Here is a 15,463-nt window from a genome sequence, read left to right on the forward strand (position 1 = left end):
TGGCACAGTGCTTGCGTACTGATATTTCTTGGGCCGCGCGAAAGTACAACAAACGAACGCAGGGTAACGACAATAACTTTATTGAAAAGTTTAAGATAAACACCCACACTCATACAAGAATTAACACAAATACAACACGAAGTCACTTGATGAGGGAAACACGGCTATGTTCCCTCAGACATGACAGTTATAAATCATTTGTACAGAACACAAGTTTGGTGGAAATTCCAACTTGAATACGGTATTGCATAAATTGATCTACATCACAGTTGAATCTGTCAAAACTAAAAATTGAAAACAATATGGGATAAAAATTGATTAATTTTAAGTAATTTCACCAACAAACAAAAACAGGAAAATTTCTTGTTTACACCCAACCACCATTACAATAAGGGTGCACCTTTCATCCCTGTGGAAAAAACTACAAGCATCATAATAAAAACACAACAAAAGCAAAAAACTCATTTTAAAATTGAGCAACAAAATATACAAAAAAGTAACCAGACAGTCATTATTCTACAAGTTCCATAAATTCCGCTAACTATCACGTCACAGTAAAAATGTGTAAAGACATGGGACATGTTCAGAATTGGCAAATAAATGACACGGAATAGAGAGTCCAAAAAGTAAAGGAGAAAATGAGGGGGGGGGGGGGGGGGGGGGGGTTCAACCACATTTTTGGAAATGCCCTCCTTTTGTACTTAGCTGGAAAATACATATTTCCCAACTAAATATTAATAATACTGTGATATTAAGGGCTATTTTGACATGAAAAGTAATAATAAAAATAACTAGGTCATGTCAAAAGCTATGTTATTCCTGACATGTTATGGCACTGTAAGGAAATGAAAAACTATCTCCTCCAGTTCAACCTTATGTTTGAAATAAGATGGGAAGGCACAAAAGCAATGGGCTAACAATCTACTTCTACACACTTTGTAGTCCATTCTGCAAGAAGGAACCAAAATCATAGAAAAATATAGGATTAAAAGAATTTAGAAAGGAAGTACAGCATCCTTCCTTACAGTTAGGGAAATATTGGTAATTTTATACAAGTGGACCGTCGTTTTTTGCACGTACCGTGAGTCAGGGCTAAGAAACAGCAGCGCCGTGGGTTTGCCTACTCCACGGGCCATGGCGCCTTACGGGGGGAGCGAGTACGCAAAAGCCCATACTTACTGCTGTGTCGTAGCCCTAACACGACACTGTACAGTCCATCAAATTTAGAAGGCTATGCAAGACTCAATACTTCTATAGCTAAGCAGTGAGTCAAATAGTACTTTCTGGGAAGGAGAGTAGGTACTTATAAAAGCAGTTCTAAACTTGTTTGAAATTTATGCCAAAGCTAGCAAATAAATTAGAAATGCCATCAAAACTTGACATTTCTGAGCACTACTAGAGTGAGAATAATTACAACTTTCATTTGATAACTAGATATACCACAACATTTTAACAGTATAATACAATTAACAAACATTTTTCCTTTACATTATAATTTTTACAATCAACTCCAGTACTAATGGAACATCATTTGAAAACCCCAACTAGGATAACTTAAAAAATATCAGAAGTTGAAGGTTCTCTTACAACCATCCATCATTTCTCCCGTTTAAAGCAAAGGAAGGTCATCTTCCCTTCCAATGAGGATCAGTTATTCTGTTTTAGGTTTACCTACCAAACGTCTAACAGACAACAATCTTTGTTGGATATATTTGTAAATGTTTCCTACAATTAGGGATAAAACTTAACACTTGCTCTAGGGGCATCAACAATTGTCAAAGATGTTTTCATTATGTCTTTCTAGGAAAGAGAATCAAAGATGGTATTGTCACAAGGAATAATTAGTTGTGATATACTACTCAGTCCACATTTGGAAATAGGGAAACCTACAACACTATGCTGGCAAAAACATAAAGGCTACCTGAAAACTATGTTGCATAGTCTCAGTAAAATATAGAACATCAAATCCATGTGTTGTGAGAACTGATAGAGTAAACTACAAGCAAAATACAAAAAAAAATATATATAATCAAGAATCTAGACAGAAACAGGGCAACATGAAACACAGATGACTGGGGACATGAACGCTAAAAAAATGAAAAGACCACTGAGTTTAACCTTTTTAAGCTGGTGCTAGTGCATGACAGGTGAAAAAGTTACAAATAACATTGACTAACTCTTTTTGATGAGGTATAAACAATTCTTACTCTAAAGAAACTGTCATGACATGAGAGTATCAATGTTTGCACTTACTTTAAAAAATGTATAGTCACATGTGAAACAATCATGTGACAATGTAAAGAGGTAAACAGTTTTCACAAACAGAACTCTATATAGAGATAAAACTTTGATCAATATGATTTTTTTTAAACCAAGGCTTTTCATAGTTGTTTATCAGACCACCATAAAAATTAGAATTTTTAGTAAAGCAGCACAAGAGAATGCTTGAAAAATCTAGGAATGTATAAAACATATTACTATTTCGTCGGCTCCCTTCAAAAAAATACATTATGTATGGCAGGTCTCTAAAAGATACATTATGTGCAGTGCGCCTCTAAAAGACATTATATGTTTTGAGCTTTCTTGAAGCACATCTTTGGCAGCTATGAAGGAACAAAATCGGATTGAAATATAGTACATTAATGGTTTCAGATGACTGTTTGAGCCGGCATTTGCATAATTCAGCCATTGAAACAATTGATTTTATGTTTTATTGACTGTAGATCATCTGTTGAAAACGGTCTGTGGAAAAGCTCAAAACAGACAGTATCTTTCAGAGACATACTGTATATAATGCATTCCCTAGGAGGGAGCTGTTGATTTGTTAATCATGATGGCAACTGACAACTGGATCAAGTATGTATGTCATAAAAAGATAGATAAAATAAAATATAAAGCCCTTGAACAGGGCACAGAATGATATAAATAATCAATCACCCACACATCAATTATCTTCAGTTCCATTACTATCTACTGGTAGAATACATAGTAACAGTAGGTAGTCAGGTTGATTAAGTTAAAAATAACATTTTTCCCAAGAATTAATTTTGAAGTAAAAAAATAAAACACAACGCAGATAAGGAATGTGTTAATAAGCACCTGACTAAAAAAAAAAAAATAGAAGGAATGTACACCTAGTGTGCAAACAGTCTCAAAAATTAGAATTTTGTCAATGATTAATGCAGAGTTTAATTAGATACTGTACTGCTGACAAAAAAGCATATTTTTTATCAAAAACACTAACTAAAGTTGGGATAGGGAATGGAGAGGGCATTAGTGATAAAACTGACAAGCACATCTCCTGAAATTGGAAATTTACGGTTGGGCAAAATTCTTACCCTCAACATAGATTGGGTTTAAAAAGACTATAGATGTAAGATGTAGTTGGAAGAGTGAAAAAGAGACTGAGCCACAATAGAGTCAAAATATTTAAATAGTGTGAAAGCTCTGACCATGTTTAAAGCTGTGAAGGAGTTAATAAAATAAAAATTTAACAGGAAATGCAGACTTAATGTAGATGTGTAACTGAAATCAATTTGCTTACACCAAAATTACGGTAAGGTTACTTATTCGAAAACAAAACAACAGGAACCAATGAATGAGCTGCACATAATTCATAATTGTCAATGACTAGAATAAAGAAAATATAATAACAAGACTGTTTTAAGTGAGCCCAAAAAAAACGTAAATGGTATCATCTCCTTTATTTGAACCTACAGTACTTTGCAAACTCCGCTCTTTCCAGCCCCTGATCATTTTCATTGTATGAAGGGATTTAAATTAGGTGTTTTAAGCATTTGACATCCATTTCAAAAGAGGGTAAAATTAACCTTTTGGGGATTTACTCACACATTGCTGACTGAGTGGTTCTCAGTCAAAAGTAAGAGGAATTGTAGAATACGGCAAAATTGGGCTGGTTGTTTCTGTTTCTAGAGCTGTGGCCATACAGTCAGTTGCTGCATCAAACTCTTCAAGAGATTCAAGCACCTTTCCCAAATTATACCTGGAGAAGAATAAAACAATTTTATGTTTCAAGGAAAATTTTGATCAATGAGCTTGGATAAATGAGAAGTTCATGAACACCCGTTGAAAACACAAACCATGTAAGATGGGAAGTTGGATCAATACGAGCAGCATCACGTAGTGTTTTCTCTGCAATACGATGGCTTCCAAGGTAGTGATAAATTAGTCCCTAGAAATTTGTTTTAAAAAAAAGTTAGATTTTGTTTAAATCACACCAAAACCTATTTAATTGTCATCTCATATCGTAGTCGGAAGCTGAAGTTGTGGTCACAGAATACCCCAATTAGAAAATGAGGAAACATGACGCAAGCAGGGCCCAGTAACTTAACGAAACTAGAATATGGGTAATGTTATTGACATGCACAAAAAGTTTTACTCAGTTTTTTGAACGTAATGTAACAGCTGAAAAATGTGAGATATGTAACTTTAAGAAATAATACATAGTTTCATTGTTATTTGTGTTTCTTCAGTGGTTTTCCAGTGCAAGTCTAAAATATTGTCTACTAACATTAATCTTTTGGGAGAAATTGCTAAGTGTTATTTCAACACACGGTGACCTAACACACAAATAAACGCTAACTAATGAATGACATGTTTAGTTAAGTTAGGTACAATGCTCTGCTCCCAAGGCAATTCAAATCCCATTACTAAATTGCAGGAACGTTTTAGAAGACTTACCAAATGCTGCATGCTCTTGATATGAGTAGGGTGAACAGCTAGAGCACTTTGATAACACAGTTTGGCCTCAACAAATTCTTGTTTGTGTTCATGAAGAAGACCTCTCTGAAATAAAGTAGTAGTTAAAATTCTGTAAAATAAAGACTAGAGAAATTTATCCTCTTTAGTTCAATAAAAATCTTACAGTGTACATGATATGGTGAGAGAGAGCAAATATGTTTGTAGCTTCTTGAATGCAAAGTATAGCTGAACTTGGCTGATCCATTGATAGATAAATTTCTGCCAAGAGGAGCCAAATATGAAGTTGAAGCATCCATGAACGGTGAGGTCCAGGACGTGGAGTAAAAGTACTCAGTGTAGATGCTACTTCTGACAAGGCCTGCTCAACCCGAGATGCTGCTAGGGAATGAGCATGAAGAGAACCTGGCAACAGGAAAAAACAAATGGGGTTTATTTTTGTTTACACTTAGCCAAACCATATGCTTTAACTTCACATACTTGAATCTTTATCAGACATGCCAGATGGATAGAGATTGAATACACTACGTGTTTCACTCCGTCTGTCTGACTGCTCCAGTGACTCATTTGATGTTTGATCCTCATACAAATTCTTCCACACAGCCAACATTTTCTTGCCTGTTAAAAGAGCAGCCTGAAAAATATAGGAGCACATAAATGAAAGGGCAAATAGTAGAGATTAAAGTAAATCTAATTTTTAATATGAGAAAATTGGAAACATACCTCACCACCAAGAACTTCCAGTTCAAGGTGTGCTTTGACATACATTATGTTTAAGTTATCAGGGTACTCTTCCAACACAGCTTGTGCCAATGTAAGAGCTTCCTGATGCTGTTTTTGTGCTGACAAAAGCAAGACCAAAAGATGAAGTGATGGTACATGGTCTGCTCTCAGTTGCAACGCAGACTTAACATGCCGTATTGCTTCCTGAACTTTACACCCATTTGCCTTTTGGAAAGCCAAGTAATATTCACATAAATGATCATTCGGATCAATGTGAAGAGCCCTGAAATTTGGTACAATAAAAATGATTATTGTTTAGGAAGATATGTGCAAGAAGGAGTTTTTTTAACAAGACCATGAGTAATACACATACTGTACCTAGCAAATGACTGTAGTGCTTTGCTGTTAAGTTCTTCTTTCTCTTTCCGTAAGTGAGTATTTGCAGCCTGCAAGCTGTAGCCTACGCCAAAATACAAGTAACATCGTGATTCTAAGTGCTGAGGTCTTGTGAGTTCTCTTTCCAAAGCTTTCTGACTCCAATCTAAACCTTCAGACACCTAAAAATGATTTTAAAAACAAAGAAAAACAATTTTTTAAAAAAATCAGCGATTAAAAATGGGTTAGTATTATTTTATAATAAACACTTTCTCAAACAATATTGAAACCTTACTAAATTCAGATGTTCATAGCACGCTCGGGCAGCAACAAGACAGGGGCTTACACTTGAGGGATCTTGATTTGTTGCTTCACGGAGCACTGAAAGTCCGTGTGCATGTTTGCCAGAAGTAATCAAACACAACCCATGCTGTAGCCATGCTAAAGGTTCATTGGCAGAAAACTTCATAGCTCTCTCAAAAGACTGAAAATCAGATTAAGGTAGTGATTTAAATTGACTTCTCCAGAACAATAAGAAAATACCTAACCCCGGCATACTCTCACCTCTGTAAGTAGATCTACTTGACCCCAACGGACTAAAGCAACTGTGAGAAGGTCATAAACTGCAGATGCATTGCTATAAGCTCTAATTCGTGCTTCTTTAAACTCAGCAGACTGACTCAAAACTGCTTCTCTCACAGCCATAGACTCACTTGAAAAATTGAGAAAGACAACATAAAAAGTAAATTTATATGAGCTTAGAGTGTCAAATCAAGAAGAGTATAATGAAATAAAACTAAACGCACCTTATCAACAGAAGTAAGATTATTTCTTCATTTTCATTTCTTGGAACAAACAGATTGTGTCCCCCATACTTTTTAGGTTTCCATGGGCTGTCAGTTTTACTTGCAGATGGATGACCCCTCCTGTAGCCTGTGAGTGAAGAAGTTTAAGAGTATCAAAATAAAATTCGAACATCAGTTTTTATATATAAATGAAGAAGTCAATTTCAAAATTTAAAATTGATGTACTTGGTTCTGATGTGTTCACAGGACATGGGTATTCAGCAGGACTAACACCTCGGAGGATAACTTCTGCTAGTCGTCGTGTGAGGACTAGTCGTAAAGCTTGTGTGAAACTTGATTCTACTGCACCTAATATGGCTCTAAAAAAAGGATCAACAAGTAAGCATTAGGTAAAATAAAAACCAATCAAAGTATAATCGAAAATAAATATTTAACAACCTGTAACGATTAACAGCCAGTTGCACTTTTCCTGCTTTGATGTAGAGTAAGGGAGACCGTTGAATTGCATTCTCTAGAATGGGACCAATTTGCTTTTGAGGATTGGGCGGTTGTGGTGAATGAGAACCTGCAAATATTAAATATTAACATAATACAGTGTTGCATTTACCCAAATGAGTGATATGATTACTGTCATATAAAATAAGTTAACAAACCACTTGTAGTCATGGTACCCAATTGGTTAAGTTTATCTGCATCTTGAAGGTACAAGAGGGCAAGATCTCCACCAGTTTGATAACACTGAAGCATTTGTTCTTCCCATTCAGCCTGCTTGAATTTTGATGATGAAGATGGGGGAACTTTTTCAAGACACATTCCTGAAATCAAAAAGTATCAAATTTGAATTTCATGTTCTTCAGACCACAGAGATAAGGCTTTTTGGCAAATAGTTGTGCAACACACCTTTAATTGCAAAAGATTCTGCGACTATTCTTAGACTACGTAATGCAAGGGGCTTTTCCCCCAACGATTGTAGTTTTGCAGCATTGTAATGTTGAAGAGCGGCATCATAGTAACCCATAGCATAATTAAGCTTCCCAAGAAGAAGGTTTGCATCAAGAGATTCATCTGGCTGCTGTAGAAAAAATTATTACTGTGTAATAAAATACAATGAGCGGCGGTAAAGTTGTAAAATTATTACTAGTTGAGTTCATTTGCTAAATATAGACACCTCAGAAGGCCAGTACTCATTGTTAGAACAGTAGGGCCTGGCCTGCCAAGGTGGATACATTTAGTGAATGATCCATATGAAACCTACTTTGGTGACGGCCACATTTAAAAACCGTTTCACTTCAATAAGACCAAATCTTGCCTTGGCAACATTAGCCTCAACAGGAGGTACATCCTCCAGAAAGGATTCCAGCTTTCCCTCACCAATAAGGAAGTTTGCAAGGCAGTCTGAAAATAAAACATTGTTTTAAGAATAGGAAGGAAACCATGATAATAAATCAAAATACAAAACCACCAAATTAACCAATTACAATTCTAAAACCATGAGTATAGGAGACATACAAAGTTACTAGTTGGATTCTACACAGCAGCGCACAGAATCAAATAAAAGCAAGGCTAATGCTACAATAATTTTTAAAGAGAGTGTAAACAAAATATTTATAATTCTCAGGTTGACATAGGCCTATAACCACTTGGTGATTGTATGCCACAAAGAATCCTTAATGAAAATTTAAAACGGTCTTTAATTTACCAACTTGTGTATATAAACAGTTTCAAACTGTTGTCATGTGCAAGTTTTTCGAGGATAGGATTTATTGACAAGACTCTATGTATCAGAACAGGTTAGGTGCAAACTTGATGAATCACGAGTTTATCACAGATATAACAATACCATGATTAGGTGATCTTGCTTTCAGCTGCTCCGCAAGCTCTATGAGCCTTTTCCAATCAGATTCCTCTCTACTCTTCTCGATTTCATTTTCAATTCTGACATTTCCTTTCCCTTTTCCAGCCATTCTCAAATCTCAACTCTACGAACATAACTGCCCACCCCGTAAACATCCCTCATCCCTTCCCCTACCTCACCCCTGCCCCTACGATTCTCTGCCCGACGGCAAAGCTTTCTGCTTGCCTTTCCTTCGTATCAACAAGGCCCCGTTCGGCTGTTGTGTTTTCTAGAATTTTCTCATAACGCTCTTTAACACGGCTGCGACACCGTGCAGTGTGCGACAGTGGTCTGCTATCCACGCTCTTTTTGGAAGTTTTCGTTTAATTTTGTGCCTTGATCAAGTCAGTGATTTAAGCTCTTCGCATCCCTTCTGAAACCATAGGTACAATATTTCATCGAGTCTGTAAAATCTTCACACCTTCAGCGTAAGTGACTGGAGTAAACTTGTTCTTCTGCTTGCCAGTCCTTCACCGCAGTCTAAACAATTGCGTATTTTTACTCTCAGTGCGTGGTAAATCCTTGAATGGACCCCATGAAGGTTTTGCGTTTTTAGTGTCACGTAGCCTTAGTCCAGCAGCCTAGCACGGCCCTCCGATATTGAAATACGTGGATGACCGTAAGTTTTCGCCGGTCATGGGCTTGTGGTAACCTCAATAATTTCTTCCGAGGTCACGCTGCTGATTCCCATAATCTGCCCTTATTTGGCACTGCTGTCACTTCGTCTAAAAATTTGTGAGCTTTCCTTTCGGGATAGCATGTGTTTTCATGGTGTTTTTTTCTGAGTCGCCTTTGTTTGGACTTTAATGGTTCATTGGGATGTTACCTGTGAAGCTTTTTCCTTACAAGTTTTATCATCTTACCGACTCTATTGTCTGGTTTCAGTGTGCTTCTGTGATGGCCAAGTGGGGGGAAGGTGATCCTCGTTGGATTGTGGAAGAACGCCCAGATGCAACCAATGTGAACAATTGGCACTGGTACATAGCAAGTTGCTATTTCATTGATGTACTTGGAATTGAAAACTCTATATACCTTATTTCCTTCAAATTTCTTTCCAGGACTGAGAAAAATGCTTGTCAGTGGTCAGAAGATAAACTGAGAGAGCTTCTGAAAGGTTTCAAGGTGGAAAACGATGATGCTTCTTGTGAGCTCACTGAGGTGGAGAAACTGGAAGGTGAGGCTGTTGCCAATAATCGGAAAGGAAAGCTGATATTTTTCTATGAATGGGATATTGTTCTGAAGTGGAAAGGATCCATGAACGACAGTGATGAAGATGTAGAAGGAAAAGTTCACATCCCTAACCTGAGTGAAGAGAACAAAGTAGATGAAGTTGATGTAAGTTTCCTCTGTTTACTCATTAAATATCATTTGTGATTTTTTCAATTATAATTTGTGTATAAGTAATCTAACGTACTGATTTCATTAGGTAAATGTCACCATAGATAAAAATACTGACCAGGGATACAAAGTAAAGAGCTTTATGATGAGTGTTGGCACTTTGAAAATAAGAGGTCAACTTGGAAAATACATTGATGCACTGAGAGAAGGTAAACAGCAGTGTCTGCCTTCTACAAAATTGATACAAATATTTTTAATTTTTCTAAATAGAGTTCTCTTTCAGAATTTTCCAAGGGCATGATCTTACCAAAGAAGAGTGATTCTGGTACAATTAATACTAAAGATTGTGTTGTGAATAGTCTGTCAAGTGGATTTAATTTAAAGGTTTGGCAAATTTGTGCCTTTGATCATTTGATTTGATAAAGTAATGTGAATTTCATGTACTCTTACCTGTGTTTTTTATTCTTTTATTTTGTGTTATAGATGCAAATGAATAGTGTGCCTAAGCCTGCGAGCAACACCTCAGGCTGCAAAATAGAGACATCTACACTAACATTTACCCAGGCTTTCCAGTGTACTGCCAAGGAGTTCTACAATGCTATGACTGTTATTGAGGTAAAGAAATAATTCCTTCAACTGTTGTATTTTGACCTAAAAATGATTATACTATTGATGTTTTCATAAATTTTTGTTGAATTGGTTTTTTATGAAGATGGTGCAAGCTTTTACTCAAGGTCCAGCAAAACTTGAAGTAAAGAAGGGTGGCAAGTTTGAACTCTTTGGAGGGAACATTCATGGAGAGTTCATTGAAATTGTGAGTTTTTAATTGTTCGCTCAATTTAAATTTAAATAAATCATAGTGTAACCTATGTTACGAATCATTCCAATCTTGCATTTTTTATTAGGTTCCCGAACAAAAGATTGTTCAGCGCTGGAGAAGCAAACGCTGGCCGGATGAGCATTACTCTACTGTCAGCATGGTGATAGAACAAAAAGATGACCACACTAGTGTTAAAGTTACTCAAACAGGAGTGCCTCAGAGGTATGCTATTACCTATCACAATTGTACCTCTTTTAGTAAGCTGTATATTGTATCTAATATTTTTCTGCTCTTTTTTTCAGTGAAGCGGATGGGACCCGAGAAAATTGGGATAGGTACTACTGGGAAGCAATGAAGCGTACCTTTGGATTTGGATCATTTATCGTGTAAAAAAACAATTTGGTTCCTTTGAAGAAATTCTAAAGCTTTTGTATTCCTTTTGTCAGTTATCTGAATGGTCAGATATTAGGGCATCAGTTTTAATATTTTCAGGATTTGGGGTTAAGAGCTCAAAGCTCTCTCGTCTGGAAATGGTTGCATCGAAATAATGACTTTTGGTTCGTCATATATTGATGCAACCTTTATTTATGACTATTTAATTTGTGATAAAGTAACCTGTACGTTTTTCCAGTTAATGGTAGCTTCAAATGGAAATGTAGGAAAGTGTTATCTTCTTGGAACGTAAAATTTTCATTTTAAATAATTGTCTTATATCAGAATTAAGAATTCAATCATGTGTTTGTACAACACAGAACTGTCTTTTCTTCAAGAGCTCATTTGTGATAGTACTTTTGATCACTGAATTCAGAAACATCTCTGTCATTGCATGTTAGGAAATCAATTGTTTTCACCACCTCATTCCAATTTTTCAAATCATAACTCTTAAATATTTTTCCAGAAAATAAATTGAGCACTTATGGTTTGTCTTCATCTATTTTCACTTACAAAAATATTATTACTAACATTTGAAAATATCGATGTGATGTAAAGGATCATTACCAAAGGGCAACCTATTTGATTAAACTGCCACAGCTCATTACTGGAATCCTGGATGTTTTGATTTTAGAGTTAAAAGTCCTTCCACAGTCATCTTTGACTATGTGCAGCCAGAGCGATGCTACTCAAGACTCAATTCTGTTCCACAGCTCTTGCTAGTTGTGATCACACCAGCTCAATCTCCCAAAATAAACATACTGTGAACTGTTCTGGACATGGCGTTTTTATGTATTTTATTATTTTTTAAAATAAATAAATACATTGAAAACTCAACGTTCAAGTTTAATTTGACCACTAGAAAGTTAACCTTTTATTTTGGTTTATGTTGTAGTGGAGGTGGCTGGGGTGCTGGGGTGTCATCTTGACTGAAAGAAACAATGTCATGAGAGGACATCACTAGATGCCATCTTGACAAGTTTCTGTCCCATACGGTGGCCACACACCTCGCTACTTGAAGGTATTCTGTCTCCTTTCAACCCTTTGCTTTAATTTACAGTCAAAAGACTGCATGGACAGCCCGTAGTTCTCATAGTGGAACTACAGTAGTCTATTCTGGCACCCTGTCAAATACCTTTGCAAAGAAAAGAGCAAATGGGGAAAACTGTCTGAAACTATGTGGCAAAAAGAATGGATTAGGGGTGTGAGCCACCACCACATACGGGTCGGTATGGTCGGCCGCGGCGGCAGCGGCGGTCTAACATTGACCAATCGAAGTGGTTGGTGGCGGGGGCGGCCGGGCCCCGGAGGCCCCGGGCACTGACAGGACAGGGGCCCGTGGCCCATGCCCAGGTGCGGGCCCGGCCGGCCCCCCAGAGCCTCGCCGAGCAGCCCCCCGCGCGGTAGTCATCGTCCAGGCCAGCTGAAGCCCCGTGGGCACGCACCCCGTCGTGACCGTCCACTTCCAGTCAGCCCCTCTCCGATACCAAGGGTCACTCAGGCAGGCCGGCCGGCGCGTCCCCCCGCACCATGCGCCCGGCAGCAGCCGAGCGGGGGGCCTCCTTCACCTCCTCGTGAGGGGGCGAGAGGGACCGGCGGGACCCCGGCTGCACCGCTGCGCCATGTCCCGACCCCGACCGGTGAGTACGCGAGCGAGGCGGGGCGGGAGGAAACATAAACAAAGGCACAAAAATTAGAGCACCTGATAATTATAGCGTAATGTGTTTCGCGAACACCCGCGCTGCTGATTTACACGTAAACCGAACAACTTATTGCACACAAGGAAGAGTGTACTTTCCACAGAGCACACATATAACAGTGTGCTTATCGCAGTACACACTCAGAAGTGTGTGCTTTACCTGAGGTAACGTGCACACTTCCAAGAGTGTGCTTGTGTACTGTTGTGTGTACTGTTGGGGTAGCGGTGTGTGCCGCGCTACCCCGCTTACCTGAGGTAACGTACACACTTCCAAGAGTGTGCTTGTGTACTGTTGTGTGTACTGTTGGGGTAGCGGTGTGTGCCGCGCTACCCCGCACCTGGCTCGAGCGGCCGGTGCTTCGGGGCGAGCGAGGGGGCCGGCTCCTTGACAGGAAGGATGCGGGTGAAATTGGCGTAATCCGAGGCCCCCTCTCCCTCCTCAACTCTCTCTCTCTCTTCTCCCGGCGCTGCTGCGTCGTGGATCCTCGGTGCCAATTTCCTGGCTGCTGCCTTCCATTCCCCCTACCCCTCTCGACACCCCGTCTCCCCTCCCCCGTAGCCCTCCCCGCCGCGCCCGGTGGGACGACCGGAAGTAATGCTGTCTGCACAACTAGAGGGGAAATTGCATAATTATATTTCCAGAATTCCCCCTTCCCCCTTCTTTGCTTTACCAGCGCCGCTTTGCCCCTGGTAGAGAGGAGACGTGGAGAGCGAGCGAGAAGGAGCGAGGGAGAGCAACTGGAGCGCGCAAACTCATTTAGCGGGGTTAGGTGGGGGTGGGGGCCGAGGGGGGGGTAGTACCTGTGCTTGTGTAAGTAAACATTTACGTACGATAAAGGTTGGTGCTCGGTTTCCAAGATTTTGCGCTCCAAGCGAATGTCTGCGCATGGCGGTCGCGGCGGCGGTAATGTGCGGGGCGCCTGTGACCGGCGGGGTAGGCAACGCTGCACGGCACGGGCGTCCTTCTTCCTGCCTATGCGATCATCCAGAAGGTACGTCCGTCGTTCAACGTGACGAAACGGCCAGGTTTAACCTGGTTTAACCAACCCTCTCCTAGCTCTCATAGCGCCTGATAGGTAGGCAACACATCGCCTGCAGCGCACGCGTGTACTGCGGGCTGGCCTATGCGGAGTCTCGCAGGCGCTCAGCTCTCATAATTGGCCGAATGAACCTGTGAAAAACGGACGCACTTTCTCTGGACGATCCCTATTCACTCGGTCGAAAGGTGTCGTAAACCTGCGGCACGGGCGACGCGAGGGGCAGTGCCACTCAGACTACACGAGCCTTTTGCACCGCTGAAGGCTGGTGGGGAGGGCCCAACACGACGTTCAGAGGCCGGCGCCAGAGCCCATAGCCAACACGGCGGTTCGGAGCTCCAATGACCGAAGGGCAGTGCTGCCGTATTTAGGGTGCGGTGTGGCGTCGCGCGGCAGTCCTGATGCTGCTCATGTCTAGTCGATGTAAACCAGGTTAGGCAGTCGTTGAGCCGCGCAGTGAATGAGGTCGGGGCGGTGGTGGCCGCTTCCGGTCCTCACACACCGGAAGTAAAGTGGATTGATTTCCTTTCTGGCACGCCACGACCTCGGCACTTGAATATGGGGCAACACACACTGAAGGCGTCGAGGTCTGAGTAAAATCAGCAGAGTAGATATACTGGGAATGAGTAGGCAGCGATAGCGCCAATTTTGTGCCTGGATTGAGAAGGTCTTTTTCTTTTTTTTGAATGTGTGGGAAACAGTGCGTGTGGCCTCAAAGAAGCACTTAAGCGACTAAGAAAATCTTCTCCGTGTAACAAGACCAAAAAAACATAACAGAATAATAATATTTTTCTTGTTTCGAGAACAACTGCGTTTCCTGGGTGTAGGGGTTGGGGTGGTTGGGGTTCCCCACCTGACCTAGTGCCCGGGGCCTGGGGGCGCCCTAGGCAGGCGTTTGACATATCGCCAAACAGGTGTGGACCTACCCCCGCCACTTCCTACTCACCCTACTCCTACTCCGCCCACTCACGCGGGCACGCGCTCTATTCTGTCGGCAAGGCAAAGTCGTTACAGCCCTCCTAGGTCTAGCACTAGCCTAGGTCTGGGCCAGGTTTCTTCCCAGTCCCCAGTACTAGCCTATCTAAAGCCTCAACTCCAATATTATTGTTCCATCCCTGTTCTCCATTATGGGTCGATGCAATCCAACAAATGGTTTACAAGCCCGGTTCCTTTCAGTTAATTCTTATTGTGTCACACTGTCGAACCATGACGAAAAATATTGCGTTAATTTTTCTGCACAAACTCTTTGTAATTTTAATGTCGTAAATAAATAATGAACAGTTTGTGACTCGTGAAAGATCATCATCCTAAATAGACGAAATTCAATAACATCAACATTTTTCAGTACCCTTCGGACATCACTATCAACCTCACAGATACGTAAAGGCATCAGACGTTTATCCTTTGTCACTTTCCTAAACGTTTTCTCACACTGCCGGTTTCTCTCCATTCCCCTCGGGCCGTCCACAGTGGAGGAGGACGGTGTCTGCAGAGTGTGGGTTAGCGGGGGCCCGGCCGGGGCCGAGCGTGGGGCTTTGTGTGTAAAGGAATTGAGGTTGGAGGGGCGGGGGAGGAGCGACCGCGTGGGGCGTTGAGGGGTGAAGTAAGAGGGGTGGGGAT

General features: G+C 40.5%; 3 protein-coding genes across 5 annotated transcripts in view; 2 read left to right on the forward strand and 1 right to left on the reverse strand.

The window, feature by feature from the left end:
* Window positions 1-59: 59 nt before the first annotated feature.
* On the reverse strand, window positions 60-8,651 carry LOC113212743 (tetratricopeptide repeat protein 7B). The gene is made up of 16 exons (XM_026431551.2): window positions 8,464-8,651; window positions 7,879-8,018; window positions 7,524-7,695; window positions 7,277-7,438; window positions 7,062-7,188; window positions 6,849-6,982; window positions 6,624-6,750; window positions 6,382-6,529; window positions 6,113-6,301; window positions 5,821-5,999; window positions 5,443-5,725; window positions 5,200-5,353; window positions 4,886-5,124; window positions 4,702-4,806; window positions 4,101-4,192; window positions 60-4,003 (listed from the first exon to the last, which is right to left on the reverse strand). The coding sequence occupies exons 1-16, from the start codon at window positions 8,585-8,587 to the stop codon at window positions 3,871-3,873; spliced, it is 2,508 nt and encodes an 835-aa protein (XP_026287336.2). The 5' UTR covers window positions 8,588-8,651; the 3' UTR covers window positions 60-3,870.
* A 101-nt stretch (window positions 8,652-8,752) lies between these two features.
* Window positions 8,753-11,944, forward strand: LOC113212742 (activator of 90 kDa heat shock protein ATPase homolog 1). Of its 3 annotated transcripts, none has more exons than XM_052273407.1 (9): window positions 8,753-8,902; window positions 9,403-9,494; window positions 9,576-9,852; window positions 9,944-10,064; window positions 10,139-10,239; window positions 10,339-10,470; window positions 10,568-10,669; window positions 10,761-10,897; window positions 10,978-11,944. In XM_052273407.1, the coding sequence occupies exons 2-9, from the start codon at window positions 9,415-9,417 to the stop codon at window positions 11,063-11,065; spliced, it is 1,038 nt and encodes a 345-aa protein (XP_052129367.1). In that variant the 5' UTR covers window positions 8,753-8,902; window positions 9,403-9,414; the 3' UTR covers window positions 11,066-11,944. The 3 variants fall into 3 exon arrangements, with proteins under 3 accessions (XP_052129367.1, XP_052129366.1, XP_052129365.1); XM_052273406.1 differs by having other exon boundaries at window positions 8,781-8,945; XM_052273405.1 differs by lacking the exon at window positions 8,753-8,902 and adding an exon at window positions 9,015-9,136.
* Window positions 11,945-12,445: 501 nt separating this feature from the next.
* Window positions 12,446-15,463, forward strand: part of LOC113212750 (uncharacterized) — a 25,690-nt gene continuing 22,672 nt past the window's right edge. Inside the window, exon 1 of the mRNA XM_052273425.1 lies at window positions 12,446-12,747. The gene's annotated coding sequence lies outside the window, so the exon portion shown is untranslated. The remainder of the gene's footprint in view (window positions 12,748-15,463) is intronic.

This window comes from Frankliniella occidentalis, unplaced genomic scaffold (assembly GCF_000697945.3).
Source record: "Frankliniella occidentalis isolate FOCC.00 unplaced genomic scaffold, Focc_3.1 Scaffold270, whole genome shotgun sequence".
Classification (NCBI taxonomy): domain Eukaryota; kingdom Metazoa; phylum Arthropoda; class Insecta; order Thysanoptera; family Thripidae; genus Frankliniella; species Frankliniella occidentalis.

Excerpts from the sequence above, each read along its gene's own strand:
- LOC113212743 (XM_026431551.2), bottom strand. The coding sequence starts at position 8,587 with ATGGCTGGAAAAGGGAAAGGAAATGTCAGAATTGAAAATGAAATCGAG. Across the intron at positions 6,983-7,061 it reads CTGGCTGTTAATCGTTACAG|AGCCATATTAGGTGCAGTAG; the intron begins GTTGTTAAATAT and ends TCCTTTTTTTAG. Across the intron at positions 5,125-5,199 it reads CATGTCTGATAAAGATTCAA|GTTCTCTTCATGCTCATTCC; the intron begins GTATGTGAAGTT and ends TCCTGTTGCCAG.
- LOC113212742 (XM_052273405.1), top strand. Across the intron at positions 9,853-9,943 it reads ACAAAGTAGATGAAGTTGAT|GTAAATGTCACCATAGATAA; the intron begins GTAAGTTTCCTC and ends TGATTTCATTAG. Across the intron at positions 10,898-10,977 it reads CAAACAGGAGTGCCTCAGAG|TGAAGCGGATGGGACCCGAG; the intron begins GTATGCTATTAC and ends TCTTTTTTTCAG.